The 21,138-nt window shown below is 40.5% G+C and overlaps 1 protein-coding gene across 27 annotated transcripts in view; it reads right to left on the minus strand.

The window, feature by feature from the left end:
- DTNA (dystrobrevin alpha) overlaps positions 1-21,138 on the minus strand; it is a 356,301-nt gene that overhangs the window by 112,639 nt on the left and 222,524 nt on the right. For all 27 annotated transcript variants that reach the window (XR_004277999.1, XR_004277998.1, XM_032310167.1 and 24 more), the window contains 2 exons: positions 12,018-12,085; positions 493-573 (listed from right to left, as the gene is read on the minus strand). Coding sequence is in view for 25 of the 27 variants with exons in the window: in XM_032310167.1 (XP_032166058.1) it covers positions 493-573; positions 12,018-12,084 (148 nt within the window). In the remaining 2 variants the exon portion in view is untranslated. The remainder of the gene's footprint in view (positions 1-492; positions 574-12,017; positions 12,086-21,138) is intronic.

Raw genomic sequence — 21,138 nt, forward strand, 5'->3', positions numbered from 1 at the left:
CTTGCTTTGGTCCGATGCAGGCCAATGTAGTTAAAACTCTGATACAAAGGGTAATTTTGTAGCCTCAGAAAGAAACTTCTGTGCTTTCGAGGGGCTTATCAATATTTTCTTATACTTGTAAGGCAAACACATGTATTAAAAAAACCCTTAATATCTGGTGTTTTCTAACGTTCGTGGAAACTACTCTGATGGCACTGCATGGACAATACCAAAGCTAGAGAAGAGAAGAACAATATCCATCCAGATTTAAACCATCCCAAGGACAGGATTTCGCACACATCCAAAGGATCATCACTTGAGCAGTTAAGAGCAATGAAACCTTCATTATCACTTACGGAGAGTCTCTCTAACCATTTGTGCATCCTGATACTCTACTGTTGTGTAAACATATTTTTATCAACACTTACAAGACACCAGTTTTAATAAACAAAGTAACAAACATAAACTATAGGATTCAGGAGGGTAATTAGTCCAAACAACTGGCATACTCACAGTTGCATTTCTTCTGAACAAACCGAAGCTTGCATGCTGTTCTGTAGGTGGAGAGTCGGATGCGATCCAGATCTTGAGCCCCTGGTGGGGGGGGGGGGGAGAAACGTACACATATGGTCTGCCATGTGTGTGGAAAGCGATTTATAATATTTATAAAGAAAACGGCCATAGATAGTATAGCCCATTCACTTAACTTGATTTTTATCTTTATTAGACTACAAATATAACTTTCAGACTAGAAAAGGTCTGCCTCACATCCCTCAGGTTCTGGAGGAGGAGAGCGCGCGGAGCCAGCACGCTGGTTGTCCACCGTGTTCGTGGGCGGAAAAACACGGCCTCGGCCCTGTGGTGTCTGCCACTTCCGAGAACAATCTGCTCAAGCTGTGACTTTAAACAGCAAGACGATAGCAGTGTCGTCAAACAACCATTTTAAACGCACTGTGATGGGTCACAGAATCTGGCTGCGAGGGGCGCCTGGGTGGCTCAGATGGTTAAGCCTCTGCCTTCCGCTCAGGTCATGATCTCAGGGTCGTGGGATGGTCATGATCTTAGGGTCGTGGAATCGAGCCCCGCATCGGGCTCTCTGCTCAGCGGGGAGCCTGCTTCCCCCTCTCTCTCTACCTGCCTCTCTGCCTACTTGTGATTTCTCTCCTCTGTGTCAAATGAATAAATAAAATCTTAAGGAAAAAAAAAAAAAGAATCTGGCTGCGAAGGGTGCGCTCGCTGAATGTGGGGTATCTTTTCTATGTGATCTTAGGTCCACTGCTTTTATTTATTTATTTGTATTTATAGGATTATTTATTTATCTGAGAGAGAGAGAAAGAGGGGGGAGAGAGAGCACAAGTGGGGGGAGAGGCAGAGGAAGAGGAAGAAGCAGAGTCTGGGCTGAGTGCAGTCTTGGGAGGGTGGTGGGGGGTGGGTGCTCGATCCCGGGATCCCAAGATCATGACCTGGGGCAGATGCTTAACTGACTGAGCAACTCTGGTGTCCACATCAGCAGCTCTTAGAACCCTCAGTTTTCTCATCTGGAGGTTGGGGATGATGATACCACCGCTTCTTACTTCACAGAATTAGGAGGCAAATGCGTGACTACGCCTAAGTACGGAGACCAGGGCTTTGGCACAGAGCTGGCACCGAGGACTCATCAGTATTGCTAGTGCATATCCTGCAAACTTTCCTGTCAATCTCAGAGGAGACTCCTTTCTAAGAACAACCCCTACTCTTTCTTATACTGTGGCTTCCCACTCCTCTCTCTAAAGAGAGGAACACGTTCCCCATATTCTTGAAAAAATTTGCTCATTCTATACTTCTACTCAAGAACCCAGCATGGCTTCTGCTGCTCACCAAGTCTGAATGTTCTGCTGCGAATCCAAGCCCCTGTGTGTGTACTTCCCATGCCACCAACCCAGTAATATTTCCTACGACTCTCCACCCAGAACCTCTGCCAGGCTGGGGGCTGGTGTCCTCACAGCACCCTGTGGACGGGCTGCTTGCTACATCCACACCAGAGTTCCTGGCGATCCTCCTACCCTTTTCCGAATGAGCTGATCTCTAGACTGTGTCTAGAACATAGCAGACTTTCAACAAATGTCTGTTCTTCTCTGCTTCCAAATATTTGGCTTTCTTTAAGCCCATGTTTATGGTTCGTAACAGATATAAAGGCACAGAGAGCTATATTTGACATGTGTTGAACTTTACCAGTAAAAGTGCTACATAAATGATTCAAAATAGAATAGTTAGGGTAGCAAGTAAATGAACTGGCCTAGAAATAATTATATTAGGAGGCCAATTAAGTGCTTTCCTAATGAAATTCAGGGGGAATTAGCAAATGTCCTGCATTGAGAGCATTTAGCATTCCCTTGAATCTAAATGATCTCTTTAGATTCGTTTAAAAATGATATCAATATTCCTATTACTTCCCAGTTTTATTAAGCAGATCATTAAACATTCATTCTTGTGAGAATGTGTTACTTGACAAACAGGCTCATTGACACTGGGTGCCTGAAGGATCAAAGAGCTAGGTAGGGCCCATCCTCCCCCAGAGCAGGAATTCTCCTAACCATGCCCTTAAGAGATGGACATGTGGACAATGGCCATATGGATTATTTTCAATGATAGGGATGGTTATAACTTAGTAAAAATAAATGAGCTTTAAAGTCAGTAAGCCTTAATCTTTCATTTCCTAGTTGTGTGACCTTTGACAAGTTTTTTAAATTCTTTTTTTTTTTAAATTTTATTCATTTATTTGACAGACAGAAATCCAAGTAGGCAGAGAGGCAGGCAGAGAGAGAGGAGGAAGCAGGCTCCCCGCTGAGCAGAGAGCCCGATGTGGGGTTTGATCTCAGAACCCTGGGATCATGACCTGAGCCGAAGGCAGAGGCTTTAACCCACTGAGCCACCCAGGCCCCCCAACCTTTGACAAGTTTTTACTCGCTACCTGATTTTTCCATGAATATGGTGATTACAGTATCAGCTTTACAAGCTGGTAAGGTCTGATGCTTGCACCTAGTGAGCACTTAATAGCAGGTGGGACTCCTTAAAAGGTTTTTTATACCACTTCTGAGTAACAATAAGTGATACTGATAGCGCTAAGTGATAGAGATTTCTTTTTTATATTTGAGCTTTAATTTGTGTCCTGATAAGTTCAATTTATTTGATCTAATTTCCTCTCTGGAGACACATCATTTTTCCTCCCTGTCACTTGATAATTTATTTCTCACACATTGGGAAGCAGCTATCACGACCATGACTAGCATCTTCATTACCATCTGAAGATTATGTAAGAACACCCCTCTTGTCATAGAGTTTAAAGTTTAGCTGGGATCATAACTTCTTGACCTTTTAGATTGGACAGGTTCAATTCCACAGCCATTTCCAGGCCATTGTCTACCACAGATGGAGGCACACAATAGGGCTTCAATACATGCCCGTTGCTATTAGTATTCTCATTACCATCAGGCATGGCTTTGAGACCTTTATCCATTCTAGTCTTCTGGCTCTATGGGTGGCTCGTAGATCCTTGAAATGAGATATACAAAATTAACCCAAATGCCACGGTTATTGCTTTGTCTGTGCAGAACATATAGAAAGCAATCATTGCCACTTTTGATAAGACACTTACTAATACAACTAAAAAAAATTAAATGGCTCATTCTTCTGTCTCTTTTCATTAAAAAGTGGGTTTAAAAAATCATATGTACTTACATCTTATCAGATCTTTTCTGTTTTCTATTTAAATGCTTATTTGGAGGCTAAAGATAGGACTTTGTATTTATCTGGTTAGTTTCTTTTAATTTTTAGCTCGTGCTTGTAACCATTCTAAAATTTTTTATTTTGCCACTGGCATCTCCAAGGGACTTCCCAGTTTCGTGTCCTCTGTAAACCTGAGAGGCTCCTGTGGAACAGGAACTCTCTGGGGTATTGAATAACCAGAGACGAGAGACTATCTGAAATGCCTGAACGCTCAGTCTGCCTTTTCCCCTGGAGGAATATGTATTTTTATTGATGCTGAGCTTGGGTCAACAATCACTAGCTGAAAATAAGTCTTTAAAAGAAGACATTAGGGACACAGATTATTTGTGTAAATTCTGGAAGGATAACGATAAGCCCCAGGTGTGAAAGGGCTTCTGTCCCACACAATTAAATGTCTTAGTTCCAGCAAGACCGTATCCTCCAAGGACAGAAACCATGGCTCCTTGGCATCTCCTTCTCATAGAGGCCCTAGGGGCAATTCAGCAAAGGTGTGACTCTCCTGCAGGTAGTCAAGAGGGGCACAGAGATGATGCTTAGGGACAGGAGAATGAGAGGGTTCCCTGCCCTATCATGATGTGGACTTAATGGACCCTCTGTTTTGTTCAGGAGTCAGGAAGGGGTCTGAGGGTCTCTTGCTGTTTCCTATTTACATATGTTCCTCCTGGCTGAGGTTGTAAACCTTAAGTATCAGACAGGATGTGGTGAGCAATGAAACTGAGCTTTGCAGACACTAGCTTTTCACACCACTTTGCACAGACAATGTAAGTGGCAACAGGATCCATATGGTTCTGGGACCCAAAAAAGCTGAGCTGAGATATGCTGCACCAGGCGCTTGCTCTGTTTATCCAACTTGTTTAAAACAAATTTATTTGTCTCTGCCCCAGTAAACCATAAACTTAATTCAGTTTTACATGTGTGGTCTCTTCTCAAAAGTCTATAAGCTCCTAGTCTGCTGTGGCAGTAGTCGCATGTCTTCTGTGTCCAAGGCATTGGTTAAAACCAAGGACATGAACAGGTCCACAAATAGATTCTTCTAGTATCTACTAGAGGCTGTCCTGCAAGTTGACTGATCCATTGCTTATTCCTGCAGACATGGTCACATCACCACCTCTAAATCTACCTAATTACAGCGATTCAGCTCACATTGCTCTAACACACCCACAACGTAAGAGACTTTGCCAGTATCTTGCTGAAATTAAGGTTCGTTTTTATGCTATAGTATTTTCCTGAGCTAGCGGTCTAGTAGCCTTATTAAAAAGGGAAATTAGCTGACTTAATTCCTTTATAAAAAAGACAGAATTTGAATAAGTGAATGAAAAAGTCAGTAGAGCAATCCTTGTTCTTAGCATCTTGAAATATCTAGGATTAGCACTATTTTTATTCCGTCATCTGGAAAAAAAAATCCATCATATAAAACCTGCAAGTTCATACCCTAGACTCTCAAGACTCTATAATCTTCCTTTTTAATAAAAAAGAGGTATAGCAAAAAGATGAGTATAGTATTTCCCTATTTTTTCCTTTTTTACAATACCCTCTTCATTATTTCTAAGAAAAGTAGATGGTATTTTTTTCTTTTAGTATTGTATCATTGGGATATAATTCTTTAAAACATTAGAGTCAACTCATTTAAATAATATGTTAGATTTTCTTCATAATGATAGAGAGGGGCTGGGAGCAAATAAGAGGGGAGATGAATAATATTTTCTAGACTTTTGTATACATTTGAAATTTTCATAATAAAAATGTAAAGCTAATTCACTTAAGGTAACTTGCTTCTCTCGTACCCTCTCCTTAAATCTGTCATACCCATGTCATACTTGGAAGAAAGTGATAAAGACAAAAGCAAAGATGGCATTAAGAAATTTCGATTGATCACAGGGGCACCCAAGTAGCTCAATCAGTTAAGTATCCCACTCTTAATTTTGGCTCAGACCATGATTTCAGGATTGTGAGATCAAGCCCTGTGTCTGGCCCCACACTGCCCCTCTCCCTTCTGTCTTCCTTTTTCTGAAAAAGAAAAAAAAAAGGAATTCTGATGGATCACACTGCTATATTCTACAAATCCCATTTTTCCTCTTTTATTCTTCCTTCCAAGATTTTTCTCCTCTCTCCCTGTCCTTCCTTTCCTCACTCTCTTACGCCCTCCCCCCACCTTCTTCCTTTCTTTTTCTCCATTTATCCATCTATCTTTTGATCCAACCAACCAACCAACCTTACCTAATTTTTGGCTTTCATTTTTTTACTACATTCTGAATAATTTCACACAATTCATATGTATTTTGCCTTTCATGTTTTGATAGCTCATCATAAAGCCATTGGTATGGTCATTCAGATAATTAAATATCTCATTAATTTTTCAAATTCACTCAATAAATATCTACTGAATAAAGAAGAAGCCTATGAACAATGTATCTGAAGTCTTCCATGCTTGCTGATTGACCGGATCTGTGTGTGTGTGTGTGTGTGTGTGTGTGTGTGTATGCGTGTGGGTATATGTGAGAGAGATAGAGAAGAGAGAAAGGAATTTGGGGTTCAAGGATAATGCTCAAATTTCTACATTAGGACACTCAGTGGGATGGGGAGGCCCTCACTGGGCTATGGTAAAATACAGAAGAATAGGTGTAGGTGGGTGAATGAAGAGTTCAGTTTTGGGCTCACTGAGATTGAGGTGCTTGTGGGATGTCCAAATGGAGATAATCAGTGGCAGTTGGATATACAGATACAGAACTCCTGACTATGGAGTACATTTCCAGAATTGTTAACAAACATATAAAATGCAGCAATTTGTCTTCATTGCGCCAAGACTGGGAATATTTTTCCAAGAGGTGACTTTGCATATAATCAGGGGCCCTTAGTGGAATTAATGGTGAGCCCACCTCAAGCTGCTTCATTAGTAGAAACCTTGACAGTGAGGGAACAGGCTAGAAGGGACACTGAGTTTATATACTGACTATTCTGCATAAGCTGGTTTATGAGAATGGCTTTGAAGGACTCCTTGAATCTTGTGAGCCATAACAATAATGGTGAAGCCTTGACAGAAAGTGAAATTGTAAATGGAGGCAATCGAAAAAAACTTTGGTAAAATCTGGCTTTAGGGTATCTGGAAGGTGCCAAGAGACATAAAAAGAGAAGTCAAGTGGTCAAAAAAAAAAAGCAGAAGAGTGGACTAGAGTGGTGCCATAAGAGAGTATTTCCAGAGCGGTGACCCACGGTATTAACATTTTAAAGAAGCTGAGAAGCAAGAGAAATGAAGAAGCAAGTGAAAAAAGTCCCTGTATCCACCATGGCCTACCAGGGGTGCGGTGGGCTCATGGGAGCAGTCTCATTCATGGCATTTTTCTGAGTTTTTGAAATCAATTTTCCTAAAAGTCATAGTATTACAAAATCATACTCTAGGTTTCATTCCAGATACCCATGTACTGACTGTAGTCAACTTTCTGAAGAACTACCTGTGTTTGAACAATTCAAGTGTTGGTTGAGTACGAATATTTGCCTCTCTCTGATTTTCTATCCCTCCTGTGCTTAAAGGCAGTGGTAGCACTCTGATTTCTCCTCAGGACCTTCTTTATCTCGGTAGGTAGTCTTCTTATTTCTGAAAGAACGTTTTCCAATCACTCTCCTCTGATTAAAACCAACCTGTCCTGTGCCCTGTAGGCTTGTAAACCAACATTTACTCAGCATCTGAGGTGAATGGATTCGAAGGTAAAGGCCTATGGCTTATCCTTAAGAGATGTTCACAACAGTGAATGACGTGTTCATAAGTGAGAGTCATATAAGGCAGAGTGATGTTCTCTGACAGCAAGAAAACAGAGGTGATTTAATTCCAAGAACAAACAATTTATTCTGCTAAAAGCCAATCTGATAAGCTGATATGAGCTGGTAAACTCATCTGATGGCTGAAAAGCCAAAGTGAGGATGACATTTAACTTTAACTAAGTCTTTTCAGTTTTAATCTAAGGTACTAAACAAACTGATAATTAGGGCATTATCCTCAAGGGAGTTTTGGTTAAAGGCAACTTGTCTAGAATTTCTTTAATCAAAGTGTTGGCCACTGGGTTAGTGTTTCATTTTGGTTTTAACATAAGGCTAGTCTTTTTTGGCTTATTTGAGTCCACGCTACCCTTAATTTCTTTACCATTTCTTCTTGCTTCTGCTGCTTGTGTTTCTGAGCTCAGAGTAGATGTTTCTGAGCTCAGAGAAGATGTTTCTGAGCTCAGAGTAGATGTTTAATGTTTAATGTAATCACGTGAATTTGCCTAAATTTCTTACCCATTGTTCTTCTCATCAATCACAAAGCTCTATTCTTCGTGTCCTCTGTTTTTTGGCCTTTGAAAGGCATTAACATTGGCCACCCCCCACTCCCCATCCTGACCAACCTTCAGACAGGCTTCTTCCTGACCCAACACCTCTGACCTCCTTTCCTTAGAGCATTTACTTTCGAGAACTTTTCATTGTAAATTCTTTGTCTGCTCCATTGCGGAAGTAATCTCCCAGCCTCTTGCCCGTTTTACAGCCCAGGAATAACTTTCTTAAGGACAGGGGAGCCAAACCTTTGAAACGCAATCATTGAAGGAGATCTCCAATTGTCTGTTGGAGCACAGAAGCCTAACTTTCTAACTGGGACAATTAACAAACACAACTGACCACCTTCCCCACTAATAATCTTCAGGACTTCTGCACTAGTTCACCCCAGTACTTAAAAGCCCTCCTGCCTTCCAGATTGAGTTCAATCTCTCTTTTCTCTTGCAGTAGGTCCTGACTGCTTTGCAATAATCTTGAATAAAGTCCTCCCTGTCTTAACTCCTTTACATGCAATCTTTCTTTGGCATTTGTAATTCCCCAAACAAAGACTCTCTTTGGCACTTTCTTTTGCTGTTTAAAAATTTTTTTTTTTCCTAGGGGCACCTGGGTGACTCAGTTGGTTAAGCGACTGCCTTCGGCTCGGGTCACGATCCCAGGATCCCGAGTCCCGCATCGGGCTCCCTGCTCAGTGGGGAGCCTGCTCCCGGCACCACCCGCACCCCCCTGCCCCCCACCGCCTGCCTCTCTGCCTACTTGTACTCTTTCTCCCTCTGTCAAATAAATAAATAAAATCTTTAAAAAAATTATTTAAAAAATTATTTCTAGAAAATACTCAGCTGACTGGATTTACAATTTCCTCCCTTTTTAGGTCCTTCACAGATACCTGGGGGAACTTAACTTTCCAAGGCCTGATGTCAGTCTTCCCTGATAATAGTTTCCTTGTCTTTTTTTTTTTTTTTTTTTTGGTGTCCTGCAGATTGAGCTGCTGGAATAATCCATATATTTTTCAACTATTTAACACATTCTCAAGGAGATCATCTCTCTCTTTTGTATGACAGCCTACTACCTATCACCATCAATTCTTCCTCTGAAATCAGCCAGTTGTCTTAACCATCAGAATCCTACATACTATGGATATGTCCTACTTTGTGTCTAAACAGGATGCTCACGAAAGCCTTGTTAAGGTCAGATGTGTATTCCCCTTTTGGGGCCAACATCTGGGTCTATTACTTAGCATATGCAAGGGAGAAAGACACGGAAGAACTCAATAAAGTGCATGACACCCCAAAGAAGTGTCTATGAAAAGATAAAATTACAATTTGGGAAATGAACGCAAAATTTTCTTATGTCTCTCTCTCATTTGAAAAATTTAGAGGTTTTCTGGTTCTGTGGCTCTAACACATCACTCATCCTTTGATTTGGACAACTTTAACTCAGAAGACATTTGTGACATACGTATTTGTCTGTGCCAAGGACTACAATAGGTGTAGAAGGAACTGGGACAGTACTTAAATTTGGGTATTTATAAAATCATGAAATAGGCACTTTTAAAAAAATCATTCTTACAGTGTGTTGGCTGACACATCTTTAATGTAACAATGATAAATTCAGAGATTTCCCCCCAAGACTTCAGTGCTTTGTTATGTTAAATATTCATTAATTTTTCTTTTTCTGACAAAACACTGGGCCATGATGTATGGGGTGCCTGACTTTCAGTCTAAGCATCTATGGCTTGGGAGGACATCTGTGCTTTCTTGCATTTTGTGGAGATGGGCAGAGGTAATTAAGTTCCTTCCTTGGTTAGATTTTTATCAACAAAGGGCACAATTCCAGGGGGCTAGCCATGCTGGAAGTGAAGATACAGGGCCAGACATAGCTGAGGAAATTGGAAGGTCATGGCTGTAACTCTCTCAGGTACTTTAGGCATGTCTCTGAAAGTGGAAAAAGCAAGGAGCATGATTGAGATTCCTCACATCAATTTTAATTTTCTTTCCTTTTTGTTAGTTCTAACGTTGTCTTGGTGCCTCCAGATTATTGGGAAATGATAAAGAAAAATACGAATGTTATTATCTGGGACTTTCCTTTATCTGCTCCTGACCCTCATTCTTGCCAAATCAGTTCTAGTCTTCAGTAGAAACCTAATTTTGTCTACTGCTTTCTCAGAGAGAAAGGCTTACAACTCACTTCTGTTCATCCTTATGTCTTATGCAGGGAAGGAGAGATAAAAAGACAATAAAAGAATTGTACTTTTTTCTTTACAACATTGAATTTGAGAGGTGTGCCCCCTACCACGACAAGTTCTTCTTTATGAATAAGAAACAATGGTCTGTGGGGGCACCTGGGTGGCTCAATTGGTTAAATGTCAGACTCTTGATTTCAGCTCAGGTCATGACCTCAGGATTGTGAGACTGAGCCCTAAATTGGTCTCTGAGATTGAGCCCCAAGTTGGACTGTATGCTGAGCATGAATCCTGCTTAGGTTTCTCCCTCTCTCTCTGCCCCATCACCCCTGCTTGTGCATGTTCTATTTCTCTCTAAAAAAACAACAAACAAACAAACAAACAAACAAAGCCAATGGTCTGTAATGGAGGCATTACCAACCAATTACTTATATGGCAACCAGACATTTACATAAATCAATAACCTTAAGGTTAAATTAATTTAATGGATTCTCCACTCAAGTAAGTAAATATAGTTTGGTTTCCCTCATGCAGCAGGTTACCTCCAAGCTCTTCCTGCCTTTTTTTTTTTTTTAAAGAGTTATTTATTTATTTATTTATTTATTTGACAGAGAGAGAGAGAGAGAGAGAGAGATATCACAAGTAGGCAGAGAGGTAGGCAGAGAGAGAGGAAGGGAAGCAGATCCCCTGCTGAGCTGAGAGCCCTGGGACTCGATCCCAGGACCCTGAGATCATGACCTGAGCCGAAGGCAGAGGCCTAACCCACTGAGCCATCCAGGCGCCCTCTTTCTGCTTTTCTTTTTCTTTCTTAAGATTTACTTATTTATTTTAAAGAGAGAGCATGTGTGTGAGTAGTGGGAGGAGGCAGAGGGAAAAGGAAAGAGAATTTCTTTTTTTTTTTTTATTATTTATTTATTTATTTATTTGACAGAGAGAGATCACAAGTAGGCAGAGAGGCAGGCAGAGAGAGAGAAAGGAGGAAGCAGGCTCCCTGCTGAGCAGAGAGCCCGATGCGGGACTCGATCCCAGGACCCTGAGATCAAGACCTGAGCCGAAGGCAGCAGCTTTAACCCACTGAGCCACCCAGGCGCCCCGGAAAGAGAATTTCAAACACACTCCCCATCCAGTGTGCAGCTTGACTCAGGGCTCAGTCCTAGGAGCCTAAGATCATGACCTGAGCTGAAACCAAGATTCTGAAGCTTAACTGACTGAGCCAAACAGGCATCCCATCTCCAAACTCTTTTAAACTTTATTTTCCTTTTCACTTTTTAGGAACTAGTTTGTGGGACAGATTCTTCTTTCCATAAAGTCCAAATGACAGCATATAGATTGCTCTGGTGATCACACCTGATTCTTCTTTCCCATAGGGACATATGATGTCATTTTGCAGTTAAAACGTTCAATAATTCATTTCACAAACTATATCTAGTGCCTACAGTATGCCAGACACAGCGATATTGTAGGGGCTATGAACACAGATTTTAAAATTCAGTGGACTGAATTTGTGCCAACACTAAATCTTGTTTATCAAGTGTCCATGTATACATATACATTTGGCTCTGTGAAACTTTTTCTTTCATAGAAAATATACAGTCTAGTAACAAATTTTAAGGGTTTGCTAATTTCACTCTTACCTAACAGGAAGCCCAACTGCTCAAATGTACATTTCATACAAGGAATTTAGGATTTTAAGGAAAGGTACAAATGTCATAAGGATTAAGTGGTTATCTGCAGTCTTTCCCTGAGTATTCAACGGAAACTACAGGGTATTCCTTTAAAGTTCTATACTTACTCATCTCTGCAAACAGCTGTCTTCTTTCTGCCATGGTATTTCCTCTTTTCCCACTATCTTCAATCATTCTAGGAGACAAAATGGTTACAGTGTTATTAGCCTCATGCTAATGAGGCAAACAGCTACTTCTATGTAAACATACTTGCTGTAGTTGTGCCACAGAGACAAACTATTCAAAACTGTGTATTTACAAAGTGTAGCTTTACTTTCACTAATTTAAATCACCATACATATTTTTCCATACACAATGTTGCTGTAACTGTTAGAGGGAGTATAAAATTTTTATTTTCTAACATAAAAATAACTACAATAGCAGGTGACCTTGTGCCAAACTGAATATAACCATCCACCATCTGTTAGGTGGTTCATTTCACATATAGTTTCTCTTTCAATCTGGGGAATACCTATGAAGAACATAGAGCAGATATTACAGATTCCATTCAACAAATGATGAGATTGAGAATCTCGTGAGACTTACTAAAGGGAATGATGAAAACATTTGGACTCCAAGACCGGTTTGCTTTCACACCATATTCTGCTGCAGGTTGTCTCAGTGCACCCCAAACCCTAGTTTGGATGCAGGTTATTTTCTAAATATTGATCTCTAAATTGAGTGTTTGGAACCTGCAACAGTTTTTTTAGGCATGATCATTTCAGGCAAGGTGGCGAGGTTCACATCTCTCTACTTAACCATATTACTGTCTGTAGTAATCACTTAAGAAGTACTATGAAAATGCCAACAGATAAAACAGAATAAAAAAAAATTTCAAAAAAAAATTGACATGAGAAGAAAGAAGATAATGAGAAAGTTAATGGAAATGCTGTTTAGCCCAATAGAGGACTTTGGGCTAAATACTACAGGCTTTATAGGTTGATGGAGTTGATTTTTTAAATAAAGCTAATTAAACTTTGGAAAAACCCAAGTTTTCTCTCTCATTCATGCATATACATAAACATATATACCACTGTGTTCTGATTCTCAGGCATGGTAAACAGAAGGCTGATCTTTTTTGCGGGTCTTCCAATGGACTCTGCTCTTTCTCAAATACGGTTCTCTCTCTATGCTATTTTTGGGTCCAGATTCCCCTCTCCCTATGTCTGGCTAACTTGCAATAACCCTTCAGCTGTTAGCTTAGGTGGATCTTCCTCTGAAATCCTCCCTAACTCTATGATCGGCTGGGTTCACTCTCTTTCCTCTGGGTCTCCAGAGCTCACTATCCCTTTCTCTCAATGCTGACAATTCACTTAGCAAATCTTTACTGAGTGCCTTCTATACTCCAGGAACCAAATCAAGTTCTAGGTATACAACAAAGATCAAGTCACAGTTCTTACCCCTAAGGTGTTGACATTCTTGTCATGGAGATACAAAATCATAGAAGCAAAGAAATCACAAGGATAGAAGTTGAAAGATGAGTGTGAGAGACACGGACTACCTAGGAGCAAATTTAACAGAACTAGGTTGTAGAAGACAGCTCAAAAGATAATGGAGTTGTGTACAAAATAATTCAGAGAAGGGTAAAAGAAAATATTGGTTGTGAAACCCAATATGATGCCAATTATTCCAGTCAAAGAGCCCCACCGGCGGTTTCTATGAGTGAAGAATTATATGCCTACTGCCAGGAAGGGAAAGAAGGGCATGGAATAGCCTTGGTTTACAGAGTTTAGGGAAGACTGTCCTGTTTATGATGACTGGTAATGTACATAAGGGTCTGGCCTAAACAATAACTGGAAAGAGTAGGGTTATTAATGAACTGTCTTCAGTTTGATAACAATTCAGTGCTGAACACAGTTAAGTACTTTCTTTTTATGATTTTAAGTACGCAGGTATGGTTGGTATATAGAGATCTGGAGAAAAACACACCCTTCCTGATTCACAGAACCCCATCCCCTTTACTCCAGAGGAAGTGAGTTGATAATAATCTGACATTCACAAAATAGTCGGGATACAGCTTCCAATTCTTATTTCAAGAGCTTAGAAGTTGTGTTGAAGCCATAGAGATAGGGGATAGACACCAGTGATATGTTCTTGCATCTGTCTGTATGTTGGAATGAGATGAAAAGAACTGTTAAAAATAAATCACAATGGATGGCTGGCTAGAAAGCTCTGACTGAAAATGTCAGGGAAGGAAAGACTGGCCCCCAAATGCAGGCTTACTCTCTGCACCCCTCAAATGGTACCGTTTGTGACATCTCTTTTCTAGTTAACTTTTTGTGTGTCTTTCTGGAAGATTTGTGAGGATGATGACTTCAAACGTTTTAAATTCTTCACAGTGCCAGTATAATCCAATCAGTAAATGATTTGACTAGTTAGTATTTATTGAAAAAAAAAAAAGGAATGAAAAAAATAGAGGAAAGAAGAGGGACAATGAAGAGGAAAGCACAGTAAGAGCTAAGTTTGTTCCCCAGGAAAAGGACTTTTAAGGATATTTCCCAAAACTGACTCACAGAAGAGCTCATTTGAGATTACACCAGTTTCAGAAATTAGTTATTTGAAATGAGGGAGTCTAATTTATATCTATTATCATCTAGGACCATACATTTTAAAGCAAAATCTTGTCTTCCAAGACAGAAGTTAAAATAGATGCAAACTACCCTGATGTCACCATTTGGTCTATTCATCATCATTTTGTGATGAATTAACTCATAAAAGAACCATAATGAGTTATATAACAGGAATTAATTCTCACTTCTGAGTAAAATGTGTACCTTATAAGGACGAGAAGGAAAAACCCAGTAGTGTGAAATAATAGAACGCGTGGAACATAATTATAAATATAAAAGGAAAACAACACATTTCTCATTTTACCCCTAAGGTTTCCTGGGAAGCTGCACTATTAGATAAAATTGAGAAAACATATTTATTACCCATTGGTCACAGTCATAATAGGAAAAAGGGAAGGCATGCTAGTTTACTGCTTACATGGATTCAACAGAGGGACTGATGGACAGAGTCAGTCCATGAATTGAACAGCCAAGGAACACCACCGTGGCCTCCTTAGTTTCCAATTTAACTCTGATCAGTGGGACTTGAGACACATAATGCTTGACTGTCTTCTTAGCAAGACTGAAGAGCAAAACTTTCAGTAGAGGAAGGTGGGAGGTTTTTTGCAGAGAGCAATTTTGCTTCTGAAATTGTCACGAAGCTCTGCTCTTCATGAATTTCAGTATTACAACAGCTGCCCAAAGTCATCTGGAGGAGATGCAGGGGAAAGAACCCATCTGTGACAGTAGTAATGTCACAAGGTGTGTGGCTCACCAACAGGCCTAATTTGGTGTTTCTGTTACTCCTTCATGTCGACAAGATGCTGGCAACCTTAGAATTTACCAGATTGCATAAATGTCAAAATAGCAAAAGGAACTAACAGGTGATGAATAAGTGCTGAGCCCCATTAAGTCATTTCCTTTACTAGGGTTCAGTCCCATGAATTATACAGGGTGTGCTTTGTTTTCACTTATGAGAATCTATCCATTTCATTTATTTAAGAAATATTTATAAGGTAGCTATAACTTGTCAGATACTCTGCTAGTTGCTCAAGATTCAAGGATGAATATGACATGATCCTTGCTTTTAAGAAGTTCACAGGAGGAGAAACAAATTATTCCAGATGATAAATGTATTTGGTATAATATGTATAATAATAAAAATATGTATTACTAAATATAGTAGTTTACTTCTGGGAAATCTGAAGGAGGCATCAAAGGGTGACTCTGGAACAGAGTTTTAAAGGATAAACAAGGATTTTCTAGCTAGAAATGAGTGCAGTTAGAGGGAATCATGGGAAAAACATGGAGCTTTAACAAGAATATATGGGAATAGGGAATAGTTCAGTATTGCTGAGTCCAAGTATGAATAGTGATGCCAGAACAGGCATCAGATCTAGAAGGTCTAGACTGTGTAAGGTTTTCCAGACCGGAGGCCACCCATGGTTAAGTAGGAACCTGATGTGTACAGGTTTAGGTTTTGGCAAGACAACTTCAGCATCCTGAGCACTGGACAGATCAGGTAGGAAGGAGGGTGGGGATGCGAGCCCATGATGAAGGGAAGAGTCCAGTTGTCTGGAAACCTCTGTAATTCAGGAACAAGAATATATGTGTTATGGTAAAGATTGATTTGACATTCAGGGCATTTGCAGTGGGACTTGGGGATTTGCGGTCCCCGTGAAAGAATGGTGGCGGAGGCAAATCCGCCTTTGCTCTCCCATATCACTTCACACACTGGAGAAAGCCATCTGTTGCAGTAATGGCTTCACAGAAAGTGAGTTCATCCAACACCATCATCAAAAGGGGGCCACAAAACGGGACAGGGAGGGCTCGTGTTCTCTGCCACTATTTATGGGGGACGGATGAAATAACAGAGTAGAACAGGGAAGGAACTAGCAAGAAATAGAGAATAAATCAAAATACAGGGCACAGAGTGTTAGAAGAAATGTGAATTGTATTTTGGCATAGTGAGAATAAGTTCACATTGAAATATCACATTCTTGCGTTACTTCCTTCATGACAGTTCTTTAATCCAGCATCACCCATACTAAACACACATTTCTACGCCACATGACATAAGAAGTTTTAAACGTAAGATCTTAAACGGATGGTGTCTTACATTTGTATAACTTTCTGAAGATTATAAAATGCTTCTCCCCTATAACCTTGTGAAGAATTTGGGGGAGATATTATTATTATTCCCCAGGGATACCTGAAAAACTTGACACCCACGCAGGTAAAAAATGTTCCCCCGAAACTCATTTTTTAGCAGAGGAAGACACTTAATCCTTTTTTTTTTTTGGCTTTTTATTTTATTTTTTTTAATTCCTAGGCTGCTATGAATTCTAATCGCCAGTAGCCTTACTCCAGCGGCTACTGTTCAATACAAATTAAGATTTCCTGAAACTAGTAAGTGAAAAGAAGTTGATAGAACTGGATGATTGACAGGCCAAAAGGAAATGGAGAAGATGGGTCTCTCAAAATGCAGGAGAGATTTCTTCGTGTGCTACTCCCTAACGGAATCCTCCTCCTCTAAACCAGTGTTATACTGGAACTAATCACGGAGATGAAAATGATTGCCCGCGTCCAGATTGCTGTAAACCCAGCCACGTAGAAACACACCCATGCACACACTGGTTCACACTCTCACCGTTTTAAATCCACACAAGCCGACAATGTTTTTAGAAAGTCTGGCTCTGCTTTGCCTCTGCTCCACTTAGGCAAACACTTAAAACCTGCAGACTTGGCGCTTAGTATGACGAGCCTGTTTCCAGGCTTTATTTCCCTCAGCTCTGCTCCAGGGGGATGACACGAGGGTGCTGGGTTCAGCAATCACCAGGCCCTGTGATCCCCCAAGTTAATAACTGCAGTCAAGGCCATTTCAAGCTCCTTTCCTCCTTTAATTGATTTATTGGTGGCATATAAATGCCTGTTTCCATTTCTGCTAATGAAAGAAGCCTCCGATAGGACTTTCTCAGATTTACATTCTCGTCTTCATCTTTGGCAATATAATAAAAAAGTATTCAGAGCTCTTTCCCAAGGCAAAGTATAATTGCACTTGCTTTTTACTTCCCAGTCCTTTATCAAGATGAGCCCCTGTACGTAGGAAAATGCCGTGACTAAAATAAATGGCTATAATGGGTTTCGGATTTTTTTACTTTGAATGTCATCTTCTGCTCTTGGAACTTGGGTCCTATGATGGTGGTGGTGGGGAGAGGTAGGAGGTCACTATTTTAGTATAATGACCGGCTGGATGCGTTATTTGGGATTTGATCTCCCCTGCAAAGAACCCACCATAGTAGTAGTACTCGGCTATGACTGCCCATCACGCTAGCCTGGAGGCTTTGTGAAAATGCAGGTATCTGGATCTACTGAACCTGGGGTTGGAATGGAGCACTTGTGTTTTGTTTTAAAGATTTTATTTATTTGAAAGAGAGAGAGAATGAGAGAACACAAGCAGGGGGAGTGGCAGAGAGGGAGAAGCAGTTTCCCTGCGGGGCAGGGAGCCCAACATGGGGCTTGATCCCAGGACTGGGATCAAGAGACCTGAGCTGAAGGCAGACGCTTAACCAGCTGAGCCACCCAGGTGCCCCAGCACTTGTGGTTTTCAGAGCACCACAGGTACTCCTGACGCGCTCCAGAGTTAGAAATAGAACAGTAGTTGACTTTGACCTCGGAACCTACTGGCGGAACTTTCGGGTAGAATTCTTATGTTGCATTCTCTTATTTGTAAGACCCACTTTAAAAATGTACCTTGAGCCCAGGAAGAAAACAATTAATTCTTTGGGGGATGTAAATATACAGAAACATTTACATACAATGATATGGGCACCTAAGGAGGCAAAATTTAAGAAATAAAAAGTGCCATTAAAAAGTTGAGAAAACTGGGGTGCCTGGGTGGCTTAGTGGGTTAAGCCTCTGCCTTTGGCTCAGGTCATGATCTCAGGGTCTGGGGATGGAGCCCTGCATCGGGCTCTCTGCTCAGCGGGGAGCCTGCTTCCCCACCCCCTTCTGTCGCCTGTCTATACTTGTGATCTCTCTCTCTCTCTCTGTCAAATAAAGAAATAAAATCTTAAAAAAAAAAAAATGAAAGTTGAGAAAACCATTATTATTCCAGAAAGAATGACTCTGAGCAGTACCGTCAAGTCAGGAAGGAACCTGCTGTTCTGGGGTAAGACTGTACCTGGTGTTTAAGGACATTTGCTTTTGTTTGGTTTTGTTTGCTTTTTTTTGGCTTGGTAAGAGGCTGGGACTTCGGCTCATTAGCACCTGCCATCACCCCCTTATTAGCTGTAATGGCTTAAAGATTGCAGGAGCATGGATGGGAGCAACTTGGTGTGGGTAAAAAGGAAACTTTTGGAAGGAAGATGATGAAAAGATTTTTCAAGATTTTTCAGAACATCACCTTTTATTCAATATCATGTGCCTTTGGGACAATGGTATTGTGTGTGTGTGCGCACGTGTGTGTGTGTTTGTATATCTATATTTCCCAAGAGGAATAATGTTAAGTGTATAGGCCACTTGGTCATGGTGAAACTATGGCTGTCCCCAACACCAGAGAGAGAGACGTTTCTTTCCTCTCCTACTGGGATTGCTTAATTCTTAGCTTCTGGGGGATAGGTGCTAGGAAATGACTGCTTTCTGATCATTTGGGACTTTCTCAGTTCAGTGTAAGATGTCACGGCTCATAAACAGAGGTCTGTTTCTTTTTCCTACACGTCTAATACTTGAAAACAAATTAAGTGAAAAGTTCTCTCCCTCCATAAGTAGAAGACTGATTATTTTTCATTAATCTTGCAATGGGACAACCCCCACTTTGTAACTACATTTTTGAACCCCACTTAGAATAGTGAGATTATACTGTATATATATATAGACATTTATAAGAGTAAAACATTTTGAAAAATGTTAAGATTGTAATTCCAAATTCTGTTCAAGTGACTGAGTTAAATTTATCTTCTCAATAATAAGGCTTCAAAATGACAGGATATATTAGCTCATTAAGCAGTGCAATGTTGTCCAGGCCATCATTTAAATTATAGATCCTTCTACTAATGATTTGATAAAAGGTAAGGACCCTCACCCCACATATGTAAATATTTATTTACATACATGGATATACAAATAAAGGAAGTATAATTGCTTATGTGGGCTAGTTTAGAAGAAGACTGGGAATTGGTGGGGATCAAAGGTAGATTTGTTTTATAGGGAGAACCACCTGTTGGTGAAAGGGAGCAGCCAATCACAATGGGGATATCTGCAAAGAAACTGCGAGAGAGAAAGTACAAGAAGGCTTGTGGGGGCCTTTTGAGGCCAGGCAAACAGGAAGGATGTTGAGGAGAAGGCTGTGATGGGCTCCTCACATGGTAGAAACCAGTGTGCCTCTGTCCGCACACTTAACATTCATGTGTCAGGCAGAAACTCACATCTGATCAATCTCAAATGCTTTAGGACATTATGGTGTGACTCCTGCTGCTTGAAAGGATTCTAATGCATCTATGTTTTGAAAGATCATAAGACTAGTAGTAGAAAGAGATAGGTACCCCCCTTGTCTGATTCCAGTACATTAAGGGGAAAAAATGGGGGCAGTTACTGATGCATGGGCCAGTTGTTATCTAGACTTCTGGAAGTGTGACTTCTAGGAGAAGAACTGGGAAAAACAAAGTGAGATTAAGTGTAGGACATGACATTGAGCAATCAAGATACAGACCAGGGAGGCGTGTATGCTTTAAAATTTTCTTTTTTTTTTTTTTTTTTTTTTTTTTTTTTAGAGTTAAGGTATGTTACGTGTGGGGACATTGAAAAGGCAGAGTCAGGTAAGAAAATTGTTTTCTGCAGTAGGACAAAAAAATCAGACTCTTTCTGGGTAGAAATAGTAATAATAAGATTAAAAGAATAACCACCACAACACTATTTAAAACAATTACCATGTTACAAAAAAAGCTTGCCCTGGACCAAGCATTATGCAGGAGTTTTCTCATTGTGTTCTTAGAAGAACACTGTATGTTGATATTGGTGTTCCCACTTTACCAATGTGGACACTGAACTTCTGAGAAATTAAGTAATCACCTAAGTGACCAGTTTAGAGTTTCAAACAAGACATATCTGACTACAGAGCCCACCGGGCTTCTTAAGACCAAAATGGCATTGTGTGAAGTTAAGACTCAAGGGACCGTCTCGTTTTCCTCTGAGGATGGTGGTGGTGGGACAGTCCCACACATACACACAATGAATGAGGCTGAAACATCCCTGAAGATGTGCGTGAGTGGATGCCGAGGGGAGCTGGGTGGGATGGTGGTAAGGGGTTGAGCGCTGGCATGATTTCATTAAGGAAAGAAACCTACAGGTCATTAAGCTCACAGGTCCTCTGCACCCCCTACTTCAAGTTCTCCCACCTCTCCTCTTTTCATTTTATTCTCTCTTCCTGTCTCCAGACTCTTCTTCTTGCTCTTTCTTTTCCTTTCCTTAACTCTTCTCCTTTCTTCACTTTCTTCCTTTCTACGTGTATGAGGGACTCTGACTCAAGCCAACAGAATAGACAGTTCTTAAGCTTGAGAAAGAAAGATCAAGCAAGGATAGCAGGAAAAGAAAACAGAAGGTTATACGGTGAGTAAGTTCTGTGGATCTAATGTACAGCATG

The sequence above is a fragment of the Mustela erminea genome, chromosome 13 (assembly GCF_009829155.1).
Source record: "Mustela erminea isolate mMusErm1 chromosome 13, mMusErm1.Pri, whole genome shotgun sequence".
NCBI lineage: Eukaryota > Metazoa > Chordata > Mammalia > Carnivora > Mustelidae > Mustela > Mustela erminea.